At 36.4% G+C, this 24,128-nt stretch overlaps 3 protein-coding genes and 2 long non-coding RNA genes across 6 annotated transcripts; 2 read left to right on the forward strand and 3 right to left on the reverse strand.

Moving 5' to 3' along the window:
- Positions 1-1,116: 1,116 nt before the first annotated feature.
- Positions 1,117-22,548, reverse strand: LOC122998416 (interferon-inducible GTPase 5-like). Of its 2 annotated transcripts, XR_006407421.1 has the most exons (4): positions 22,465-22,548; positions 21,428-21,991; positions 20,280-21,074; positions 1,117-1,656 (listed from the first exon to the last, which is right to left on the reverse strand). XR_006407421.1 is itself a non-coding variant. In XM_044375314.1 (3 exons), exons 2-3 carry the CDS (start codon positions 21,981-21,983, stop codon positions 20,437-20,439), a joined length of 1,194 nt encoding a protein of 397 aa, XP_044231249.1. In that variant the 5' UTR covers positions 21,984-21,991; positions 22,465-22,548; the 3' UTR covers positions 19,189-20,436. The 2 variants fall into 2 exon arrangements, 1 of the variants encoding a protein (XP_044231249.1); XM_044375314.1 differs by lacking the exon at positions 1,117-1,656 and having other exon boundaries at positions 19,189-21,074.
- LOC122998417 (interferon-inducible GTPase 5-like) lies at positions 1,793-4,113 on the reverse strand. Its single transcript, XM_044375315.1, has 3 exons — positions 3,847-4,113; positions 2,792-3,354; positions 1,793-2,441 (listed from the first exon to the last, which is right to left on the reverse strand). Exons 2-3 carry the CDS (start codon positions 3,345-3,347, stop codon positions 1,819-1,821), a joined length of 1,179 nt encoding a protein of 392 aa, XP_044231250.1. The 5' UTR covers positions 3,348-3,354; positions 3,847-4,113; the 3' UTR covers positions 1,793-1,818.
- Positions 8,990-17,327, reverse strand: LOC122998414. Its single transcript, XM_044375312.1, has 7 exons — positions 17,311-17,327; positions 16,282-16,845; positions 15,756-15,929; positions 13,305-13,868; positions 12,782-12,955; positions 10,195-10,758; positions 8,990-9,839 (listed from the first exon to the last, which is right to left on the reverse strand). Exons 2-7 carry the CDS (start codon positions 16,835-16,837, stop codon positions 9,202-9,204), a joined length of 2,670 nt encoding a protein of 889 aa, XP_044231247.1. The 5' UTR covers positions 16,838-16,845; positions 17,311-17,327; the 3' UTR covers positions 8,990-9,201.
- Positions 14,351-15,591, forward strand: LOC122998420. Its single transcript, XR_006407423.1, has 3 exons — positions 14,351-14,390; positions 14,563-14,569; positions 15,208-15,591. It is a non-coding gene; the product is annotated as an uncharacterized LOC122998420 (long non-coding RNA).
- On the forward strand, positions 22,484-24,047 carry LOC122998418. The gene is made up of 3 exons (XR_006407422.1): positions 22,484-22,523; positions 22,696-22,702; positions 23,342-24,047. It is a non-coding gene; the product is annotated as an uncharacterized LOC122998418 (long non-coding RNA).
- Positions 24,048-24,128: the final 81 nt, after the last annotated feature.

The raw sequence follows: 24,128 nt of genomic DNA on the forward strand, positions 1-24,128 counted from the left end.
TCAACAGAAATCATTCTACAACAGTTTTGATAATGGATTCATGCTTTTAAGTCATTTATCCAGAAAAAGGTCAAACATTCTGCTGGTTTTTCACTGGTTTCAGATATTTTATAGACCAAATGTGTAACCAGTTAATCAAAAAACAATTGACTGCTTAATTGATAATATGAATAACTCTCACTTGCAGCCTTAGTCTATGATCTAGACTTGATTAACCTACATGTGGTGTTGACACACAAAAGGAAAAATGTAGTGGGAACAGTTACAGTGATTTAGTTGCATCAATAGCAAGAAACTCAAATGACCACACTTAATGTCTCCATTCTCCCAGCATCAAGTCAGAAAGAGTATCATTGTAATGGTGAAAATGTTCCAAATAAAAGAAAACTCACAGTGGTGTTTCTGATATTCTGTCCAGCCCACACATGTAAATAGAGGTGGATTTAATGCTGGTATTGAGCCCATTGAAGAATGTGGAGGTGTAGTAACTCATCCTGTATTAGAATGCATATATATCATGAATAAAACCTACAATAGTACTACTGTGTTTATTAGTGACTCTGATAAAAACAACAATGAATAATAATGATAAACATCATAGTTAATATCTGTTTATTTTCTGTTGGTTGATGTTGTGTTGTAGTTCCCCACTGTGGCCACTGGGAGGCAGTAAAAACTCATCACAACATCAAACCCAAAGACTTCAACATTACTATAAATACATACATACATACATACAAACAGACAGACAGACAGACAGACAGACAGAAAGATAGATAGCCTGCTCATCATGACATCAACACATGACATGTGTAAATAGCATTACATGGGATAGGTGTTCATAAACTTTGATAATTATGTGTTTATTATAAATGCTGACACAACTATATTTACACATAGTATTACATATATTATATTGTATCATATTATATTATATTATATTTACAACAACATACATTATTAAAGTGTTTAGATGACAAAAACGCATAACAGACACAAACACACCTGCTGCAGGTCGCAACAGCCCCCTCTTGGCCCAGTTTAATAATATAGTATAATATATACAATATAATAATATAAAGAGTTTCATATAATGACAACACAGCCAATCTCAGCTCATTCTAATGAAGAATTTTATTTGAAAACCCAAAGATATTTATTTCAACAACATGATGTAAATAGTTGGCAAACATCATATTTCCTGTTTTACACTCTATCGAAAAATGCAGAAAGATTACCAAACTATCTTTTGCATCCAGTACTTATAGTCAATTTTATTGATAAAACCCAAACTCACAAATCACAGATTTGTCTCTAATATCTGTGTAGCTTCTGTTGATTGACATTGTGTTGCAGTTCCCCAATGTGGCCACTGAGAGGAAGTGAAAACTCATCACAGCATCAAATCCACAGACGACATCATGCCACAAGGGTTTATTATTCATAAAGATACAGTTAATAGCCTGCTGAATATGATTATTAATATCAGTATTGATACGAATTTTAATATTCTTCTTCTCATCAGTATTACTATACACAGTTTTATACATGAAACATAAGATAAAAATCCCTATATTGAAATATTGAAGTTTCAATGCACTAAACTGCAACAAGTTGATTGTCAATAATGTTTGTATTAATTAGAGTAAATTAGACCTGCATGGAGGCCATTTCATAGACTGGATAGGATATAAAATGTAGATTTTATTTACAGCACTTATTACAAGTATCATGCAAATTTACTTACTTTTTTTACAATTTTAAATGTGCCATTAAATGCCGTATTTCCATTCACCTTATGATATTACACCGACGTGTTCAACCCAGGGCCTTCTTAAGTACACTCTGTGCATCGTCAGCGACCATGTTGAGGAAAGTATTCAGAGCGCTGTAGGTGGAGCCAAAAGAGAGGGCCATTGCAACTGGGATTCCAAACATTGGAATGTATCTGGACACTTCCTCTGCTGCCATTAATGCAGCTCCAAATGCAGACAAAGACAGCTGCTTAATGAAAAGCTCTTTGGTTATTTCTGTTGCAGCCAGTGGTGATTTCATCTCTGCTTTAAGATCATCCACAGGCACACGTGCACTAAGGGCAAGTTTCTGCAGTGACTTAATATCAAGACCAAAAGTAACTTGGTATTCTCTGACAGTATTAGCCAGAATGGTCAAATCAGTAACAACAGAGAGCCCAGGAACTGGTGCAGATGCTGTAAATGCAGACATACATGCAAGATATTTTATTTTGGCCTGTAAAGCCTCTTTCTTCTTGTTGATGATCTCTAGGTTGACAGTGGGCATGGCCAACAGCAGCGCATTCCTCTTGAGTGCAGGAAGTTCTCTCTCTAAGGTCTCCTCTAACAGATGGAAATCATACAGGTGGAGATCAAAGCTGGACACCAGGAAGACCTGTGGAGCATCAACACCTTGTTTTTGAAGACCTGTGTCACAGATGGTTAAATAAAGTTAATTCAGTAGAACAAATTGTTATCTCAAGCTTCTTTTTTTTGAAAATTTGCAAATTGCAAAGTGCCAATAATTGTGTACAACTAATTTGACATATTTGCTAAACTTGATCTACAGCCGGTTAATACTCAGCCACCACTTCAAATCCTACAGTCACAATCTGTTATAGGTGGCACAAATTCAGAAATCCTCACAAAAAATAGATCTAGTAAAAATAAACAGACAAATAACATCAAGGTAAGATGTACATTGAGGCAAACATGGGTCAAATGGTGTCTGCAGGGTGATTATTATATTTAAAAATAGTATTATAAAAGCCTCTTACCTTGAATGCAGTTTTCCCTGATTTGTGCCAGAGTCCTTTTTGCATTGAACTCCCTCTGACTTCTTTCCTCATTGCGTAGATCGTTGTCAATCTTTGAGCGAACAAAGTAGAACTTTTTCCCTATCTTCTGAATCTCCTGAGCGAGCTTCACATCATTTTCTCTGAAGCGAGTGTCAGAGATGATGATGAAGAAGTCAAACTTCTCAAATCCAACATGCTGCAGGTACTTGTCAGCAGGAAAGTTGGTGGTGCCAATACCAGGGAGATCCCATAATGTAACATTGGGATAGTTTGGATGGTGGTAAGGTGTAACCTCTGAGGTGGTCTCTACACAACCAGTAGGGGCGGCTCTCTCATCCCTGTTGTCTATGCCTCTGAAGGCATTCACAAAGGTGGATTTACCAGAACCAGACTCTCCTGTGATGCCAATATGTAGTGGAATCTTATTCTGCTGATCCAAATACTCTTGGATCTTTGTAGCTGCTACTGCAGGTTCATTGTTCTGCAGTGCTTCCTTTATTTCTTCTATTGGTTCATAACCAAATGGATTATCCATAGCACTCCCTGAAGAATAAAGAAAACCAGAGCATCATCACACTGTTTTATTAAAGAATATATGAGCCCACCCTCACCTAATCATGCATAAAAATAGAATATCAAGCAAAGTAGATGCATTTAATAATACAACATATATTTTCCAAAAATAAAATCTTGTGTAGTCTGTACTGTGTAGGCTACAGTGTGGCTGTCACTAATCTTTAATGGTAAAACTTATGGCAAAACCATAAAAACATGAAAAAACGAATTCAGAACAGTCTTGATTTTGCCTCTGTTCCCTTAAAAGACCATTAACTCATGACATTACACTGTTGGCTCACTACATACCGGTACACAAAGACAGCACAAAGTGTTACATAGGAGAAAGCTGCAGTGATGAGCAAAGAAAAATTTAAGCTAAAGCTGAATATTACTCAGTTGCCTCCTTAATATCGAAACAGATGCAACTTTAACAATCAAACAAGCACACTGTAAATAAATGTGAATACATGACTTACCGTATGAGGTACTTTGAACGTTACTATTCAAGACAAGAAAAGTTTAAATCCTATTACAGTGCTGGACAGTTTCACAGTACAGAGTTAAGCCCTGTAGACAGTCATGAAGGAAAAAGCCCTGCTGTTTATAGATATAAAAACAGCAGGGCGTTTTCAGCTGGTCTATAGGAAACTGACTACAGAGAAGGAAAGGTGTACATGTGAGCTGAACCCTGTGACTTCTGCAGGTCCGTATTCGGTCAAAAAAACATCTATGTTGTTTTATAACTTACTCTGTTTTTGAGCTTCTTGTCAAATTACTTTGAAAATATATTCAGTCTGTCTGAAAAGGTTTATTGTGGTCTTTGTCATGCTGTCACGTCCTACCAGGACTTTTTCTGTTTTTTGGACTCTTTATGTTTTTGTTCTTTTGACTTCCTTGGTTTTTGTTATCCTTCTGATGCCCTCAGACTTTTTCTGTTTTTAGTTGGACTTTTTGAGGGGCTCTTTCATTTGTGTTGCTTTTGTTTCCTGGTTTTGGTTTTCTCTGTTCCCTTGTGTGTTCCTCCTGTGTTTTTTGTGTCACCTGTTTGTTTACTTTAGTTCCTGTTTTATTTTGTAATATTTCCTCCTTGTGTCTGGTCACTTTACTTCCTGTGTTTGATTATTTCATGTGTCTCACCTGTGTCTTGTTTCCCTCACCTGTGTTTCATTTGCAATCACTCCCTGTGTATTTATAGTCCAGTTTTCAGTGCGGTCTTTGTCGAGTTGTCTGCTTCTGTCTGGTGTTCTTGTGTCGCATGCGTTCTGGTTCGTTCCCATGACTTTTTGCTTTTTCTTTAAAAAATATCTGCATTGGATTGTCCCTGCCTACGGTCTCTGCATTTGTGTCCACCTGCTCCACTCACCCACCCTGACACATGCTGGTTTGAGCAAAATTACAAGTGACCAAAAATATGAATATATCGGGGGAAATTAATTTACACAAGAGATCAGAAAATAAGTACAGCTGTATATAAGAGACATGCTGAGACATGCTGAGAAAAGTTGCACCCAGTTTTAGAGGTTGTATAATTGTGAGGAGTCAGTATTTTTTTATGTTTGGAAAATAAGATGTATTCTCCACCAAAAAATGTTCAGTTGGAAAAACTGCATTTTGTACACCATTCTTGATGGTCCTATAAATTGTACCTCTATTTATTTGCCTTATTTAGTTTGCTATATTTTGTATGTACACACAGCATTACAACAAAATGTTATATTAAAAATATGAATAATTAAACTGTGGTCTGTGTATGATGAGTAGTTTTGAGACTTGTATAAGAATGAGAATCTTTTTTTTCATTTCTATAATTTTATTTTTGTTTTGTATTTTTCTCACCCTGTGTCTTTTGTAGGGTTACAATAAACTTTTGTCCCTTACAACTGATTGTTTATTCTTTTCTTCACAATCATTTGTTGAGATGAGAGTTTGAGTCACACGTGTATCGACACAGAAGGGCTTGATGGTGTGTGTTTATACAGGTGGAGAGAAGGATTTCTAAACACTTACAAAACATACGTTTTATGCTATGAAGTTGGATTCTGTGGTATCGATAGAGATCGTCATAATTTAGTCTTTGATCTATAATAGGGATAAAACTATTAGTCGCTTAATCAATTAGTCGATCAACAGAAATCATTCTACAACAGTTTTGATAATGGATTCATGCTTTTAAGTCATTTATCCAGAAAAAGGTCAAACATTCTGCTGGTTTTTCACTGGTTTCAGATATTTTATAGACCAAATGTGTAACCAGTTAATCAAAAAATCAATTGACTGCTTAATTGATAATGTGAATAACTCTCACTTGCAGCCTTAGTCTATGATCTAGACTTGATTAACTTTCATGTGGTGTTGACACACAAAAGGAAAAATGTAGTGGGAACAGTAACAGAGATTTAGTTGCATCAATAGCAAGAAACTCAAATGACCACACTTAATGTCTCCATTCTACCAGCATCAAGTCAGAAAGGTTATCATTGTAATGGTGAAAATGTTCCAAATAAAAGAAAACTCACAGTGGTGTTTCTGATATTCTGTCCAGCCCACACATGTAAATAGAGGTGGATTTAATGCTGGTATTGAGCCCATTGAAGAATGTGGAGGTGTAGTAACTCATCCTGTATTAGAATGCATATATATCATGAATAAAACCTACAATAGTACTACTGTGTTTATTAGTGACTCTGATAAAAACAACAATGAATAATAATGATAAACATCATAGTTAATATCTGTTTATTTTCTGTTGGTTGATGTTGTGTTGCAGTTCCCCACTGTGGCCACTGAGAGGCAGTGAAAACTGATAGAAAAAAAGATAGATAGCCTGCTCATCATGACATCAACACATGACATGTGTAAATAGCATTACATGGGATAGGTGTTCATAATCTTTGATAATTATGTGTTTATTATGCTGACACAATTATATTTACATGAACAACATACATCATTAAAGTGTTTAGATGACAAAAACGCATAACAGACACAAACACACCTGCTGCAGGTCGCAACAGCGCTCTCTTGGCCCAGTTTAATAATATAGTATAATATATACAATACAATAATATAAAGAGTTTCATATAATGACAACACAGCCAATCTCAGCTCATTCTAATGAAGAATTTTATTTGAAAACCCAAAGATATTTATTTCAACAACATGATGTAAATAGTTGGCAAACATCATATTTCCTGTTTTACACTCTATCGAAAAATGCAGAAAGATTACCAAACTATGTTTTGTATCCAGTACTTATAATCAATTTTATTGATAAAACCCAAACTCACAAGTCACAGATTTGTCTCTAATATCCGTGTATCTTCTGTTGATTGATGTTGTGTTGCAGTTCCCCAATGTGGCCACTGAGAGGAAGTGAAAACTCATCACAACATCAAATCCACAGACGACATCATGCCACAAGGGTTTATTATTCATAAAGACACAGTTAATAGCCTGCTGAATATGATTATTAATATCAGTATTGATACAAATTTTAATATTCTTCTTCTCATCAGTGTTACTAACAACAAGTAATATATATTATAGACTTATAAACAAAGTTCGGGAACCAAAGACCACGCCTTGTACGCATGCTATTTACGCACCACAGGGTATTTTGACACACCACATCCGCTCCTCTCCCCTTTGTCTCAGCTTGCAAGTCCCTCCCACCACGACCCCTTCACTAACTTTTCTCTCTTCTCTGTCTGAACACAGGAACCGGGGGCTTCGTATGGACGCCAGACCATCGAGACAGCACCCCCACCCTGAGTCTCGACCCCCCTTGTTCCAACTTACCTCCCTGTCGTCGACGCCTCTCCTCCTTACATTTATCACTCTCCTATCAACTCAGCTGTGATGTGTTGACTTTGACCTTTGATAGAAAATTGCTTGCAATACGGAACACACCTGTTACACGACAATTTGTACTGCCTGAGAAAAGTTGCACCCAGTTTTAGAGGTTGTATAATTGTGAGGAGTCAGTATTTTTATGGTTGGAAAATAAAAAGTATCCTCCACCGAAAGATGTACAGTTGGAAAAAAAAAGCATTTTGTACACCATTCTTGATGTTTGAGATAAGATTAAAAAAAAAAAAGATTAAAACATTGAGGAATGTTCCATTTTCCTGTAAATTGTACCTCTATTTATTTGCCTTATTTAGTTTGCTATATTTTGTATGTACACACAGCATTACAACAAAATGTTATATTAAAAATATAAATAAGGAAACTGTGGTGCGTGTATGATGAGTAGTTTTGAGACTTGTATAAGAATGAGAATCTTTTTTTTAATTTCTATAATTTTATTTTTGTTTTGTATTTTTCTCACCCTGTGTCTTTTGTAGGGTTACAATAAAGTTTTGTCCCTTACAGCTGATTGTTTATTCTTTTCTTCACAATCATTTGTTGAGATGAGAGTTTGAGTCACACGTGTATCGACACAGAAGGGCTTGATGGTGTGTGTTTATACAGGTGGAAAGAAGAATTTCTAAACACTTGCAAAACATACGTTTTATGCTACAAAGTTGGATTCTGTGGTATCGATAGAGATCCTCTTAATTTAGTCTTTGATCTATAATAGAGATAAAACTATTAGTTGATTAATCAATTAGTCGATCAACAGAAATCATTCCACAAAAGTTCTGATAATGGATTCATGCTTTTAAGTCATTATCCAGAAAAAGGTCAAACATTCTGCTGGTTTTTCACTGGTTTCAGATATTTTATAGACCAAATGTGTAACCAGTTAATCAAAAAATCAATTGACTGCTTAATTGATAATGTGAATAACTCTCACTTGCAGCCTTAGTCTATGATCTAGACTTGATTAACCTACATGTGGTGTTGACACACAAAAGGAAAAATGTAGTGGGAACAGTTACAGTGATTTAGTTGCATCAATAGCAAGAAACTCAAATGACCACACTTAATGTCTCCATTCTCCCAGCATCAAGTCAGAAAGAGTATCATTGTAATGGTGAAAATGTTCCAAATAAAAGAAAACTCACAGTGGTGTTTCTGATATTCTGTCCAGCCCACACATGTAAATAGAGGTGGATTAAGTGTTGGTATTTTACCCACTGAAGAATGAGGAGGTGTAGTAACTCATCCTGTATTAGAATGCATTAGATGATGCAGTGATATATACTTTTTTTAAATGACAAGTGTATATCATAAATAAAACCTACAATAACATGTTTATTAGTGACACTGATAAAATGACAATGAATAATAATGATAATTATCACAGTTAATATCTATATTTTCTGTTGATTGACGTTGTGCTGCAGTTCCCCACTGTGGCCACTGGGAGGCAGTAAAAACCCATCACAACATCAAACCCACAGACACCAACATGCCACAAGGGTTTATTATACATACAGATGCAGTTAATAGCCTGCTAAATATGATTATTAATATCAGTATTGATACAAATTGTAATATTCTTCTTCTAATTAGTTTTACTAACAAAAAAACAACAATACATCACAAAAATGATTCAAAAAGCAAAGCAATCAAATATTTCAAAGGCTCTTTTGCATTGTACAGTTTTATATATGGAAAATAAGAAAAAATCCCTATATTGAAATAATAAAGAGAGAAGTTTCAGTGTACTACCAAGCTGCAACAAGTTGATTGTTATGAGACCTGCATGGAGGCCATTTGATAGACTGAAAATATGCTCAAATGTGCAGCTAGGATACAGAACTTGTCATAACTTGTCTTACAAAAAATGTCACGCAAATTTAATCACGAAAAATAATTCAAAAGCTCTTTTGTACAGTTTTAAATGTGCCTTTAAATGTCATATTTCCATTCACCTTATGATATCACACTGAGGTGTTCAAACCCAGGGCCCTTCTAAATACTCTCTGTGCATCGTCAGCAAGCATGTTGAGAAACATATTCAGAGCTCTGTAGGTTGAGGCAAAAGAGAAGCCCATTGCAATTGGGATCCCAATCACTGGAATGAATCTGGACCCTTCCTCTGCTGCCATTAATGCAGTTGTGGTTGCAAATTTCAATAACAGCTTCATGATAAGATCAGGGGTTATTTTTGTTGCAGCCAGTGGTGAAATGATGATAGCCATCAGATCTTTTAATGGCACATGTGTGGTTTGAGCAAGTCTCTCCAGTGATGGGATATCAAGACCTAACCCAACTGCAAATTTCATAACAACACAAACTATCACACCTATGTCAACAGCAAAAGAAAGCCCAGGGACTGGTACTCCTGCTACAAGTGCAGATAGTGTGGCATAGTATTTTATTTGTGACTTTAAAGCCTTTTTCTTCTTGTTGATGATCTCTAGGTTGACAGTGGGCATGGCCAACAGCAGCGCATTCCTCTTGAGTGCAGGAAGTTCTCTCTCTAAGGTCTCCTCTAACAGATGGAAATCATACAGGTGGAGATCAAAGCTGGACACCAGGAAGACCTGTGGAGCGTCAACTCCTTGTTTTTGAAGACCTGCGTCACAGATGGTTAAAAAGGGTTAATTCAGTAGAACAAATTGTTATGTCAAGCTTTTTTTTTCTTTTTGAAAATTTGCAAATTGCAAAGTGCCAATAATAGTGTACAACTAATTTTACATATTTTCTAAACTTGATCTACAGCCGGTTAATACTCAGCCACTACTTCAAATCCTACAGTCACAATCTGTTATAGGTGGCACAAATTCAGAAATCCTCACAAAAAAATAGATCTAGTAAATATAAACAGACAAATAACATCAAGGTAAGAAGTACATCAAGGCAAACATGGATCAAATGGTGTCTGCAGGGTGATTATTATATTTGAAAATAGTATTATAAAAGCCTCTTACCTTGAATGCAGTTTTCCCTGATTTGTGCCAGAGTCCTTTTTGCATTGAACTCCCTCTGACTTCTTTCATCATTGCGTAGATCGTTGTCAATCTTTGAGCGAACAAAGTAGAACTTTTTCCTCATCTTTCGAATCTCCTGAGCAAGCTTCACATCATTTTCTCTGAAGCGAGTTGCAGAGATGATGATGAAGAAGTCAAACTTCTCAAATCCAACATGCTGCAGGTACTTGTCAGCAGGAAAGTTGGTGGTGCCAATACCAGGGAAATCCCATAATGTAACATTGGGATAGTTTGGATGGTGGTAAGGTGTGACCTCTGAGGTGGTCTCTACACAACCAGTAGGAGCGGCTCTCTCATCCTTGTTGTCTATGCCTCTGAAGGCATTCACAAAGGTGGATTTACCAGAACCAGACTCTCCTGTGATGCCAATATGTAGTGGAATCTTATTCTGCTGATCCAAATACTCTTGGATCTTTGCAACTGCTACGTCACGTTCATTGTTCTGCAGTGCTTCCTTTATTTCTTCTATTGGTTCATAACCAAATGGATTATCCATAGCACTCCCTGAAGAATAAAGAAAACCAGAGCATCATCACACTGTTTTATTAAAGAATATATGAGCCCACCCTCACCTAATCATGCATAAAAATAGAATATCAAGCAAAGTAGATGCATTTAATAATACAACATATATTTTCCAAAAATAAAATCTTGTGTAGTCTGTACTGTGTAGGCTACAGTGTGGCTGTCACTAATCTTTAATGGTAAAACTTATGGCAAAACCATCAAAACAAGAAAAAATGAATTCAGAACAGTCTTGATTTTGCCTCTGTTCCCTTAAAAGACCATTAACTCATGACATTACACTGTTGGCTCACCACATACCGGTACACAAAGACAGCACAAAGTGTTACATAGGAGAAAGCTGCAGTGATGAGCAAAGAAAAATTTAAGCTAAAGCTGAATATTACTCAGTTGCCTCCTTAATATCGAAACAGATGCAACTTTAACAATCAAACAAGCACACTGTAAATAAATGTGAATACATGACTTACCGTATGAGGTACTTTGAACGTTACTATTCAAGACAAGAAAAGTTTAAATCCTATTACAGTGCTGGACAGTTTCACAGTACAGAGTTAAGCCCTGTAGACAGTCATGAAGGAAAACGCCCTGCTGTTTATAGATATAAAAATCTTTTTATCAGCAGGGCGTTTTCAGCTGGTCTATAGGAAACTGACTACAGAGAAGGAAACGTGTACATGTGAGCTGAACCCCGTGACTTCTTCAGGTCCGTATTCGGTCAAAAAAACATCTATGTTGTCTTATAACTTACTCTGTTTTTGAGCTTCTTGTCAAATTACTTTGAAAGTATGTTCAGTCTGTCTGAAAAGGTTTATTGTGGTCTTTGTCATGCTGTCACGTCCTACCAGGACTTTTTCTGTTTTTTGGACTCTTTGTGTTTTTGTTCTTTTGACTTCCTTGGTTTTTGTTATCCTTCTGATGCCCTCAGACTTTTTCTGTTTTTAGTTGGACTTTTTGAGGGGCTCTTTCATTTGTGTTGCTTTTGTTTCCTGGTTTTGGTTTTCTCTGTTCCCTTGTGTGTTCCTCCTGTGTTTTTTGTGTCACCTGTTTGTTTACTTTAGTTCCTGTTTTATTTTGTAATATTTCCTCCTTGTGTCTGGTCACTTTACTTCCTGTGTTTGATTATTTCATGTGTCTCACCTGTGTCTTGTTTCCCTCACCTGTGTTTCATTTGCAATCACTCCCTGTGTATTTATAGTCCAGTTTTCAGTGCGGTCTTTGTCGAGTTGTCTGCTTCTGTCTGATGTTCCCATGTCGCCTGCGTTCTGGTTCGTTCCCATGACTTTTTGCTTTTTCTTTAAAAAATATCTGCATTGGATTGTCCCTGCCTATGGTCTCTGCATTTGTGTCCACCTGCTCCACTCACCCACCCTGACACATGCTGGTTTGAGCAAAATTACAAGTGACCAAAAATATGAATATATCGGGGGAAATTAATTTACACAAGAGATCAGAAAATAAGTACAGCTGTATATAAGAGACATGCTGAGAAAAGTTGCACCCAGTTTTAGAGGTTGTATAATTGTGAGGAGTCAGTATTTTTATGGTTGGAAAATAAGAAGTATCCTCCACTAAAAGATGTTCAGTTGGAAAAAAAACTGCATTTTGTACACCATTCTTGATGGTCCTATAAATTGTACCTCTATTTATTTGCCTTATTTAGTTTGCTATATTTTGTATGTACACACAGCATTACAACAAAATGTTATATTAAAAAATATGAATAATTAAACTGTGGTCTGTGTATGATGAGTAGTTTTGAGACTTGTATAAGAATGAGAATCTTTTTTTTCATTTCTATAATTTTATTTTTGTTTTGTATTTTTCTCACCCTGTGTCTTTTGTAGGGTTACAATAAAGTTTTGTCCCTTACAGCTGATTGTTTATTCTTCTCTTCACAATCATTTGTTGAGATGAGAGTTTGAGTCACACGTGTATCGACACAGAAGGGCTTGATGGTGTGTGTTTATACAGGTGGAAAGAAGAATTTCTAAACACTTACAAAACATACGTCTTGGTTGGTTGACATTGGGTATGGCCCAGAGCAGCGCATTCCTCTTGTGTGCACGAAGTTCTCTCTCTAAGGTCTCCTTTAACAGATGGAAATCATACAGGTGGAGATCAAAGCTGGACACCAGGAAGACCTGTGGAGCATCAACACCTTGTTTTTGAAGACCTGTGTCACAGATGGTTAAAAAGGTTAATTCAGTAGAACAAATTGTTATCTCAAACTTTTTTTTTTTTAAATTTGCAAATTGCAAAGTGCCAATAATAGTGTACAACTAATTTTACATATTTTCTAAACTTGATCTACAGCTGGTTAATACTCAGCCACCACTTCAAATCCTACAGTCACAATCTGTTATAGGTGGCACAAATTCAGAAATCCTCACAAAAAAATAGATCTAGTAAAAATAAACAGACAAATAACATCAAGGTAAGAAGTACATTGAGGCAAACATGGGTCAAATGGTGTCTGCAGGGTGATTATTATATTTAAAAATAGTACTATAAAAGCCTCTTACCTTGAATGCAGTTTTCCCTGATTTGTGCCAGAGTCCTTTCTGCATTGAACTCCCTCTGACATCTTTCATCATTGCGTAGATCTATGTCAATCTTTGAGCGAACAAAGTAGAACTTTTTCCCCATCTTCTGAATCTCCTGAGCGAGCCTCACATCATTTTCTCTGAAGCGAGTGTCAGAGATGATGATGAAGAAGTCAAACTTCTCAAATCCAACATGCTCCAGGTACTTGTCAGCAGGAAAGTTGGTGGTGCCAATACCAGGGAGATCCCATAATGTAACATTGGGATAGTTTGGATGGTGGTAAGGTGTAACCTCTGAGGTGGTCTCTACACAACCAGTAGGAGCGGCTCTCTCATCCTTGTTGTCTATGCCTCTGAAGGCATTCACAAAGGTGGATTTACCAGAACCAGACTCTCCTGTGATGCTAATATGTAGTGGAATCTTATTCTGCTGATCCAAATTCTTTTGGATCTTTGCAACTGCTACGTCATGTTCATTGTTCTGCAGTGCTTCCTTTATTTCTTCTATTGGTTCATAACCAAATAATTTATCCATAGCACTCCCTGAAGAATAAAGAAAACCAGAGCATCATCACACTGTTTTATTAAAGAATATATGAGCCCACCCTCACCTAATCATGCATAAAAATAGAATATCAAGCAAAGTAGATGCATTTAATAATACAACATATATTTTCCAAAAATAAAATCTTGTGTAGTCTGTACTGTGTAGGCTACAGTGTGGCTGTCACTAATCTTTAATGGTAAAACTTATGGCAAAACCATCAAAACATGAAAAAATGAATTCAGAACAGTCTTGATTTTGCCTCTGTTCCCTTAAAAGACCATTAACTCATGACATTACACTGTTGGCTCACCACATACCGGTACACAAAGACAGCACAAAGTGTTACATAGGAGAAAGCTGCAGTGATGAGCAAAGAAAAATATAAGCTAAAGCTGAATATTACTCAGTTGCCTCCTTAATATCGAAACAACTACACTGTAAATAAATGTGAATACTTACCGTATGAGGTACTTTGAACGTTAAGCCCTGTAGACAGTCATGAAGGAAAACGCCCTGCTGTATAAACAGGAAACTGACTACAGAGAAGGAAATGTGTACGTGTGAGCTGAACCCTGTGACTTCTGCAGGTCCGTATTACGTCAAAAAAACATCTATGTTGTCTTATAACTTACTCTGTTTTTGAGCTTCTTGTCAAATTACTTTGAAAGTATGTTCAGTCTGTCTGAAAAGGTTTATTGTGGTCTTTGTCATGCTGTCACGTCCTATCAGGACTTTTTCTGTTTTTTGGACTCTTTGTGTTTTTGTTCTTTTGACTTCCTTGGTTTTTGTTATCCTTCTGATGCCCTCAGACTTTTTCTGTTTTTAGTTGGACTTTTTGAGGGGCTCTTTCATTTGTGTTGCTTTTGTTTCCTGGTTTTGGTTTTCTCTGTTCCCTTGTGTGTTCCTCCTGTGTTTTTTGTGTCACCTGTTTGTTTACTTTAGTTCCTGTTTTATTTTGTAATATTTCCTCCTTGTGTCTGGTCACTTTACTTCCTGTGTTTGATTATTTCATGTGTCTCACCTGTGTCTTGTTTCCCTCACCTGTGTTTCATTTGCAATCACTCCCTGTGTATTTATAGTCCAGTTTTCAGTGCGGTCTTTGTCGAGTTGTCTGCTTCTGTCTGGTGTTCCTGTGTCGCCTGCGTTCTGGTTCGTTCCCATGACTTTTTGCTTTTTCATTAAAAAATATCTGCATACGATTGTCCCTGTCTACCGTCTCTGCATTTGTGTCCTCCTGCTCCACTCACCCACCCTGACACATGCTGGTTTGAGCAAAATTACAAGTGACCAAAAATATGAATATATCGGGGGAAATTAATTTACACAAGAGATCAGAAAATAAGTACAGCTGTATATAAGAGACATGCTGAGAAAAGTTGCACCCAGTTTTAGAGGTTGTATAATTGTGAGGAGTCAGTATTTTTATGGTTGGAAAATAAAAAGTATCCTCCACTAAAAGATGTTCAGTTGGAAAAAAAACTGCATTTTGTACACCATTCTTGATGGTCCTATAAATTGTACCTCTATTTATTTGCCATATTTAGTTTCCTTTATTTTGTATGTACACACAGCATTACAACAAAATGTTATATTAAAAAATATGAATAATTAAACTGTGGTCTGTGTATGATGAGTAGTTTTGAGACTTGTATAAGAATGAGAATCTTTTTTTTCATTTCTATAATTTCATTTTTGTTTTGTATTTTTCTCACCCTGTGTCTTTTGTAGGGTTACAATAAAGTTTTGTCCCTTACAACTGATTGTTTATTCTTCTCTTCACAATCATTTGTTGAGATGAGAGTTTGAGTCACACGTGTATCGACACAGAAGGGCTTGATGGTGTGTGTTTATACAGGTGGAGAGAAGGATTTCTAAATGCTTACAAAACATACGTCTTGGTTGGTTGACATTGGGTATGGCCCAGAGCAGCGCATTCCTCTTGTGTGCACGAAGTTCTCTCTCTAAGGTCTCCTTTAACAGATGGAAATCATACAGGTGGAGATCAAAGCTGGACACCAGGAAGACCTGTGGAGCATCAACACCTTGTTTTTGAAGACCTGTGTCACAGATGGTTAAAAAAGGTTAATTCAGTAGAACAAATTGTTATGTCAAGCTTTTTTTTTTTTTTAAATTTGCAAATTGCAAAGTGCCAATAATAGTGTACAACTAATTTTACATATTTGCTAAACTTGATCTACAGCCAGTTAATACTCAGCCACCACTTCAAATCCTACAGTCACAATCTGTTATAGGTGGCACAAATTCAGAAATCCTCACAAAAAAATAGATCTAGTAAAAATAAACAGACAAATAACATCAAGGTAAGAAGTACATCAAGGCAAACATGGATCAAATGGTGTCTGCAGGGTGATTATTATATTTGAAAATAGTATTATAAAAGCCTCTTACCTTGAATGCAGTTTTCCCTGATATGTGCCAGAGTCCTTTCTGCATTGAACTCCCTCTGACTTCTTTCCTCATTGCGTAGATCGTTGTCAATCTTTGAGCGAACAAAGTAGAACTTTTTCCCCATCTTCTGAATCTCCTGAGCGAGCTTCACATCATTTTCTCTGAAGCGAGTGTCAGAGATGATGATGAAGAAGTCAAACTTCTCAAATCCAACATGCTGCAGGTACTTGTCAGCAGGAAAGTTGGTGGTGCCAATACCAGGGAGATCCCATAATGTAACATTGGGATAGTTTGGATGGTGGTAAGGTGTGACCTCTGAGGTGGTCTCTACACAACCAGTAGGAGCGGCTCTCTCATCCCTGTTGTCTATGCCTCTGAAGGCATTCACAAAGGTGGATTTACCAGAACCAGACTCTCCTGTGATGCCAATATGTAGTGGAATCTTATTCTGCTGATCCAAATACTCTTGGATCTTTGCAACTGCTACGTCACGTTCATTGTTCTGCAGTGCTTCCTTTATTTTTTTTATTGGATCATAACCAAATAATTTATCCATAGCACTCCCTGAAGAATAAAGAAAACCAGAGCATCATCACACTGTTTTATTAAAGAATATATGAGCCCACCCTCACCTAATCATGCATAAAAATAGAATATCAAGCAAAGTAGATGCATTTAATAATACAACATATATTTTCCAAAAATAAAATCTTGTGTAGTCTGTACTGTGTAGGCTACAGTGTGGCTGTCACTAATCTTTAATGGTAAAACTTTAATGGCAAAACCATCAAAACATGAAAAAATGAATTCAGAACAGTCTTGATTTTGCCTCTGTTCCCTTAAAAGACCATTAACTCATGACATTACACTGTTGGCTCACCACATACCGGTACACAAAGACAGCACAAAGTGTTACATAGGAGAAAGCTGCAGTGATGAGCAAAAAAAAATATAAGCTAAAGCTGAATATTACTCAGTTGCCTCCTTAATATCGAAACAACTACACTGTAAATAAATGTGAATACTTACCGTATGAGGTACTTTGAACGTTAAGCCCTGTAGACAGTCATGAAGGAAAATGCCCTGCTGTATAAACAGGAAACTGACTACAGAGAAGGAAATGTGTACGTGTGAGCTGAACCCTGTGACTTCTGCAGGTCCGTATTCGGTCAAAAAAACATCTATGTTGTCTTATACCTTACTCTGTTTTTGAGCTTCTTGTCAAATTACTTTGAAAGTATGTTCAGTCTGTCTGAAAAGGTTTATTGTGGTCTTTGTCATGCTGTCACGTCCTATCAGGACTTTTTCTGTTTTTTGGACTCTTTGTGTTTTTGTTCTTTTGACTTCCTTGGTTTTTGTTATCCTTCTGATGCCCTCAGACTTTTTCTGTTTTTAGTTGGACTTTTTGAGGGGCTCTTTCATTTGTGTTGATTTTGTTTCCTGGTTTTGGTTTTCTCTGTTCCCTTGTGTGTTCCTCCTGTGTTTTTTGTGTCACCTGTTTGTTTACTTTAGTTCCTGTTTTATTTTGTAATATTTCCTCCTTGTGTCTGGTCACTTTACTTCCTGTGTTTGATTATTTCATGTGTCTCACCTGTGTCTTGTTTCCCTCACCTGTGTTTCATTTGCAATCACTCCCTGTGTATTTATAGTCCAGTTTTCAGTGCGGTCTTTGTCGAGTTGTCTGCTTCTGTCTGGTGTTCCTGTGTCGCCTGCGTTCTGGTTCGTTCCCATGACTTTTTGCTTTTTCATTAAAAAATATCTGCATTGGATTGTCCCTGCCTACCGTCTCTGTATTTGTGTCCACCTGCTCCACTCACCCACCCTGACACATGCTGGTTTGAGCAAAATTACAAGTGACCAAAAATATGAATATATCGGGGGAAATTAATTTACACAAGAGATCAGAAAATAAGTACAGCTGTATATAAGAGACATGCTGAGAAAAGTTGCACCTAGTTTTAGAGGTTGTATAATTGTGAGGAGTCAGTATCTATAATTTTATTTTTGTTTTGTATTTTTCTCACCCTGTGTCTTTTGTAGGGTTACAATAAACTTTTGTCCCTTACAGCTGATTGTTTATTCTTTTCTTCACAATCATTTGTTGAGATGAGAGTTTGAGTCACACGTGTATCGACACAGAAGGGCTTGATGGTGTGTGTTTATACAGGTGGAGAGAAGAATTTCTAAACACTTACAAAACATACGTCTTATGCTACGAAGTTGGATTCTGTGGTATTGATAGAGATCCTCTTAATTTAGTCTTTGATCTATAATAGGGATAAAACTATTAGTCGCTTAATCAATTAGTTGATCAACAGAAATCATTCTACAACAGTTTTGATAATGGATTCATGCTTTTAAGTCATTTATCCAGAAAAAGGTCAAACATTCTGCTGGTTTTTCACTGGTTTCAGATATTTTATAGACCAAATGTGTAACCAGTTAATCAAAAAATCAATTGACTGCTTAATTGATAATATGAATAACTCTCACTTGCAGCCTTAGTCTATGATCTAGACTTGATTAACCTACATGTGGTGTTGACACACAAAAGGAAAAATGTAGTGGGAACAGTTACAGTGATTTAGTTGCATCAATAGCAAGAAACTCAAATGACCACACTTAATGTCTCTACTCTACCAGCATCAAGTCAGAAAGGGTATCATTGTAATGGTGAAAATGTTCCAAATAAAAGAAAACTCACAGTGGTGTTTCTGATATTCTGTCCAGCCCACACATGTAAATAGAGGTGGATTTAATGCTGGTATTGAGCCCATTGAAGAATGTGGAGGTGTAGTAACTCATCCTGTATTAGAATGCATATATATCATGAATAAAACCTACAATAGTACTAATGTGTTTATTAGTGACACTGATAAAAACAACAATGAATAATAATGATAAACATCATAGTTAATATCTGTTTATTTTCTGTTGGTTGATGTTGTGTTGCAGTTCCCCACTGTGGCCACTGAGAGGCAGTGAAAACTCATCACAACATCAAACCCAAAGACTTCAACATTATTATAAATACATACATACATACAGACAGACAGACAGACAGAAAGATAGATAGATAGATAGCCTGCTCATCATGACATCAACACATGACATGTGTAAATAGCATTACATGGGATAGGTGTTCATAATCTTTGATAATTATGTGTTTATTATGCTGACACAATTATATTTACATGAACAACATACATTATTAAAGTGTTTAGATGACAAAAACGCATAACAGACACAAACACACCTGCTGCAGGTCGCAACAGCCCCCTCTTGGCCCAGTTTAATAATATAGTATAATATATACAATATAATAATATAAAGAGTTTCATATAATGACAACACAGCCAATCTCAGCTCATTCTAATGAAGAATTTTATTTGAAAACCCAAAGATATTTATTTCAACAACATGATGTAAATAGTTGGCAAACATCATATTTCCTGTTTTACACTCTATCGAAAAATGCAGAAAGATTACCAAACTATGTTTTGTATCCAGTACTTATAGTCAATTTTATTGATAAAACCCAAACTCACAAATCACAGATTTGTCTCTAATATCTGTGTAGCTTCTGTTGATTGACGTTGTGTTGCAGTTCCCCAATGTGGCCACTGAGAGGAAGTGAAAACTCATCACAACATCAAATCCACAGACGACATCATGCCACAAGGGTTTATTATTCATAAAGATACAGTTAATAGCCTGCTGAATATGATTATTAATATCAGTATTGATACAAATTTTAATATTCTTCTTCTCATCAGTGTTACTAACAACAAAAACGACAATGCATCACAAAAATAATTCAAAGAGCAAAGCAATCAAATATTTCAAAGGCTCTTTTGCATTATAGACAGTTTTATATATGGAAAATAAGATAAAAATCCCTATTTGAAATGTTGAAATGTTGAAAATTTCAATGTACTAAGCTGCAACAAGTTGATTGTCAATAATTTTTGTATTAATTAGAGTAACTTCAGAGAGACCTGCATGGAGGCCATTTGATAGACTGGAAATGTGCAGCTAAGATATAACACTTAGATTTTGTTTACACCACTTATTACAAGTATCATGCAAATTTACTTACTTTTTTACAATTTTAAATGTGCCATTAAATGCCATATTTCCATTCACCTTATGATATTACACTGAGGTGTTCAAACCCAGGGCCTTCTTGAATACTCTCTGTGCATCGTCAGCGAGCATGTTGAGGAAAGTATTCAGAACTCTGTAGGTTGAGGCAAAAGAGAAGCCCATTGCAATTGGGATCCCAATCACTGGAATGAATCTGCACACTTCCTCTGCTGCCATTAATGCAGATGTGGTTGCAAATTTCAATAACAGCTTCATCATAAGATCAGGGGTTATTTTTGTTGCAGCCAGTGGTGAAATGATGACAGCCAACAGATCTTCAAATGGCACACCTGTGGTTTGAGCAAGTCTCTCCAGTGATGGGATATCAAGACCTAACCCAACTGCAAATTTTATAACAACACAAACTATCACACTTATGTCAACAGCAAAAGAAAGCCCAGGGACTGGTACTGCTGCTACAAGTGCAGATAGTCCGGCATAGTATTCTATTTGTGACTTTAAAGCCTCTTTCTTCTTGTTGATGATCTCTAGGTTGACAGTGGGCATGGCCAACAGCAGAGCATTCCTCTTGTGTGCAGGAAGTTCTCTCTCTAAGGTCTCCTCTAACAGATGGAAATCACACAGGGTGAGTTCAAAGCTGGACACCAGGAAGACCTGTGGAGCATCAACACCTTGTTTTTGAAGACCTGCGTCACAGATGGTTAAAAAGGGTTAATTCAGTAGAACAAATTGTTATCTCAAGCTTTTTTTTTTTTTGAAAATTTGCAAATTGCAAAGTGCCAATAATAGTGTACAACTAATTTTACATATTTTCTAAACTTGATCTACAGCTGGTTAATACTCAGCCACCACTTCAAATCCTACAGTCACAATCTGTTATAGGTGGCACAAATTCAGAAATCCTCACAAAAAAATAGATCTAGTAAATATAAACAGACAAATAACATCAAGGTAAGAAGTACATCAAGGCAAACATGGATCAAATGGTGTCTGCACGGTGATTATTATATTTAAAAATAATATTATAAAAACCTCTTACATTGAATGCAGTTTTCCCTGATTTGTGCCAGAGTCCTTTCTGCATTGAACTCCCTCTGACTTCTTTCCTCATTGCGTAGATCGTTGTCAATCTTTGAGTGAACAAAGTAGAACTTTTTCCCCATCTTCTGAATCTCCTGAGTGAGCTTCACATCATTTTCACTGAAGCGAGTTGCAGAGATGATGATGAAGAAGTCAAACTTCTCAAATCCAACATGCTGCAGGTACTTGTCAGCAGGAAAGTTGGTGGTGCCAATACCAGGGAGATCCCATAATGTAACATTGGGATAGTTTGGATGGTGGTAAGGTGTAACCTCTGAGGTGGTCTCTACACAACCAGTAGGGGCGGCTCTCTCATCCCTGTTGTCTATGCCTCTGAAGGCATTCACAAAGGAGGATTTACCAGAACCAGACTCTCCTGTGATGCCAATATGTAGTGGAATCTCATTCTGCTGATCCAAATACTCTTGGATCTTTGCAACTGCTACGTCATGTTCATTGTTCTGCAGTGCTTCCTTTATTTCTTCTATTGGTTCATAACCAAATAATTTATCCATAGCACTCCCTGAAGAATAATGAAAACCAGAGCATCATCACACTGTTTTATTAAAGAATATATGAGCCCACCCTCACCTAATCATGCATAAAAATAGAATATCAAGCAAAGTAGATGCATTTAATAATACAACATATATTTTCCAAAAATAAAATCTTGTGTAGTCTGTACTGTGTAGGCTACAGTGTGGCTGTCACTAATCTTTAATGGTAAAACTTATGGCAAAACCATCAAAACAAGAAAAAATGAATTCAGAACAGTCTTGATTTTGCCTCTGTTCCCTTAAAAGACCATTAACTCATGACATTACACTGTTGGCTCACTACATACCGGTACACAAAGACAGCACAAAGTGTTACATAGGAGAAAGCTGCAGTGATGAGCAAAGGTCTTATAAGAAAAATATAAGCTAAAGCTGAATATTACTCAGTTGCCTCCTTAATATCGAAACAACTACACTGTAAATAAATGTGAATACTTACCGTATGAGGTACTTTGAACGTTAAGCCCTGTAGACAGTCATGAAGGAAAACGCCCTGCTGTATAAACAGGAAACTGACTACAGAGAAGGAAACGTGTACATGTGAGCTGAACCCTGTGACTTCTGCAGGTCCGTATTACGTCAAAAAAACATCTATGTTGTCTTATAACTTACTCTGTTTTTGAGCTTCTTGTCAAATTACTTTGAAAGTATGTTCAGTCTGTCTGAAAAGGTTTATTGTGGTCTTTGTCATGCTGTCACGTCCTACCAGGACTTTTTCTGTTTTTTGGACTCTTTGTGTTTTTGTTCTTTTGACTTCCTTGGTTTTTGTTATCCTTCTGATGCCCTCAGACTTTTTCTGTTTTTAGTTGGACTTTTTGAGGGGCTCTTTCATTTGTGTTGCTTTTATTTCCTGGTTTTGGTTTTCTCTGTTCCCTTGTGTGTTCCTCCTGTGTTTTTTGTGTCACCTGTTTGTTTACTTTAGTTCCTGTTTTATTTTGTAATATTTCCTCCTTGTGTCTGGTCACTTTACTTCCTGTGTTTGATTATTTCATGTGTCTCACCTGTGTCTTGTTTCCCTCACCTGTGTTTCATTTGCAATCACTCCCTGTGTATTTATAGTCCAGTTTTCAGTGCGGTCTTTGTCGAGTTGTCTGCTTCTGTCCGATGTTCCTGTGTCGCCTGCGTTCTGGTTCGTTCCCATGACTTTTTACTTTTTCTTTAAAAAATATCTGCATTGGATTGTCCCTGTCTACGGTCTCTGCATTTGTGTCCACCTGCTCCACTCACCCACCCTGACACATGCTGGTTTGAGCAAAATTACAAGTGACCAAAAATATGAATATATCGGGGGGAAATTAATTTACACAAGAGATCAGAAAATAAGTACAGCTGTATATAAGAGACATGCTGAGAAAAGTTGCACCCAGTTTTAGAGGTTGTATAATTGTGAGGAGTCAGTATTTTTATGGTTGGAAAATAAAAAGTATTCTCCACCAAAAGATGTTCAGTTGGAAAAAAACAGCATTTTGTACATCATTCTTGATGGTCCTGTAAATTGTACCTCTATTTATTTGCCTTATTTAGTTTCCTATATTTTGTATGTACACACAGCATTACAACAAAATGTTATATTAAAAATATGAATAATTAAACTGTGGTCCGTGTATGATGAGTAGTTTTGAGACTTGTATAAGAATGAGAATCTTTTTTTTTCATTTCTATAATTTTATTTTTGTTTTGTATTTTTCTCACCCTGTGTCTTTTGTAGGGTTACAATAAACTTTTGTCCCTTACAGCTGATTGTTTATTCTTTTCTTCACAATCATTTGTTGAGATGAGAGTTTGAGTCACACGTGTATCGACACAGAAGGGCTTGATGGTGTGTGTTTATACAGGTGGAGAGAAGAATTTCTAAACACTTACAAAACATACGTTTTATGCTACGAAGTTGGATTCTGTGGTATCGATAGAGATCCTCTTAATTTAGTCTTTGATCTATAATAGGGATAAAACTATTAGTCGCTTAATCAATTAGTCGATCAACAGAAATCATTGTACAACAGTTCTGATAATGGATTCATGCTTTTAAGTCATTCATCCAGAAAAAGGTCAAACATTCTGCTGGTTTTTCACTGGTTTCAGATATTTTACAGACCAAATGTG

The sequence above is a fragment of the Thunnus albacares genome, chromosome 15, assembly GCF_914725855.1.
Source record: "Thunnus albacares chromosome 15, fThuAlb1.1, whole genome shotgun sequence".
Classification (NCBI taxonomy): domain Eukaryota; kingdom Metazoa; phylum Chordata; class Actinopteri; order Scombriformes; family Scombridae; genus Thunnus; species Thunnus albacares.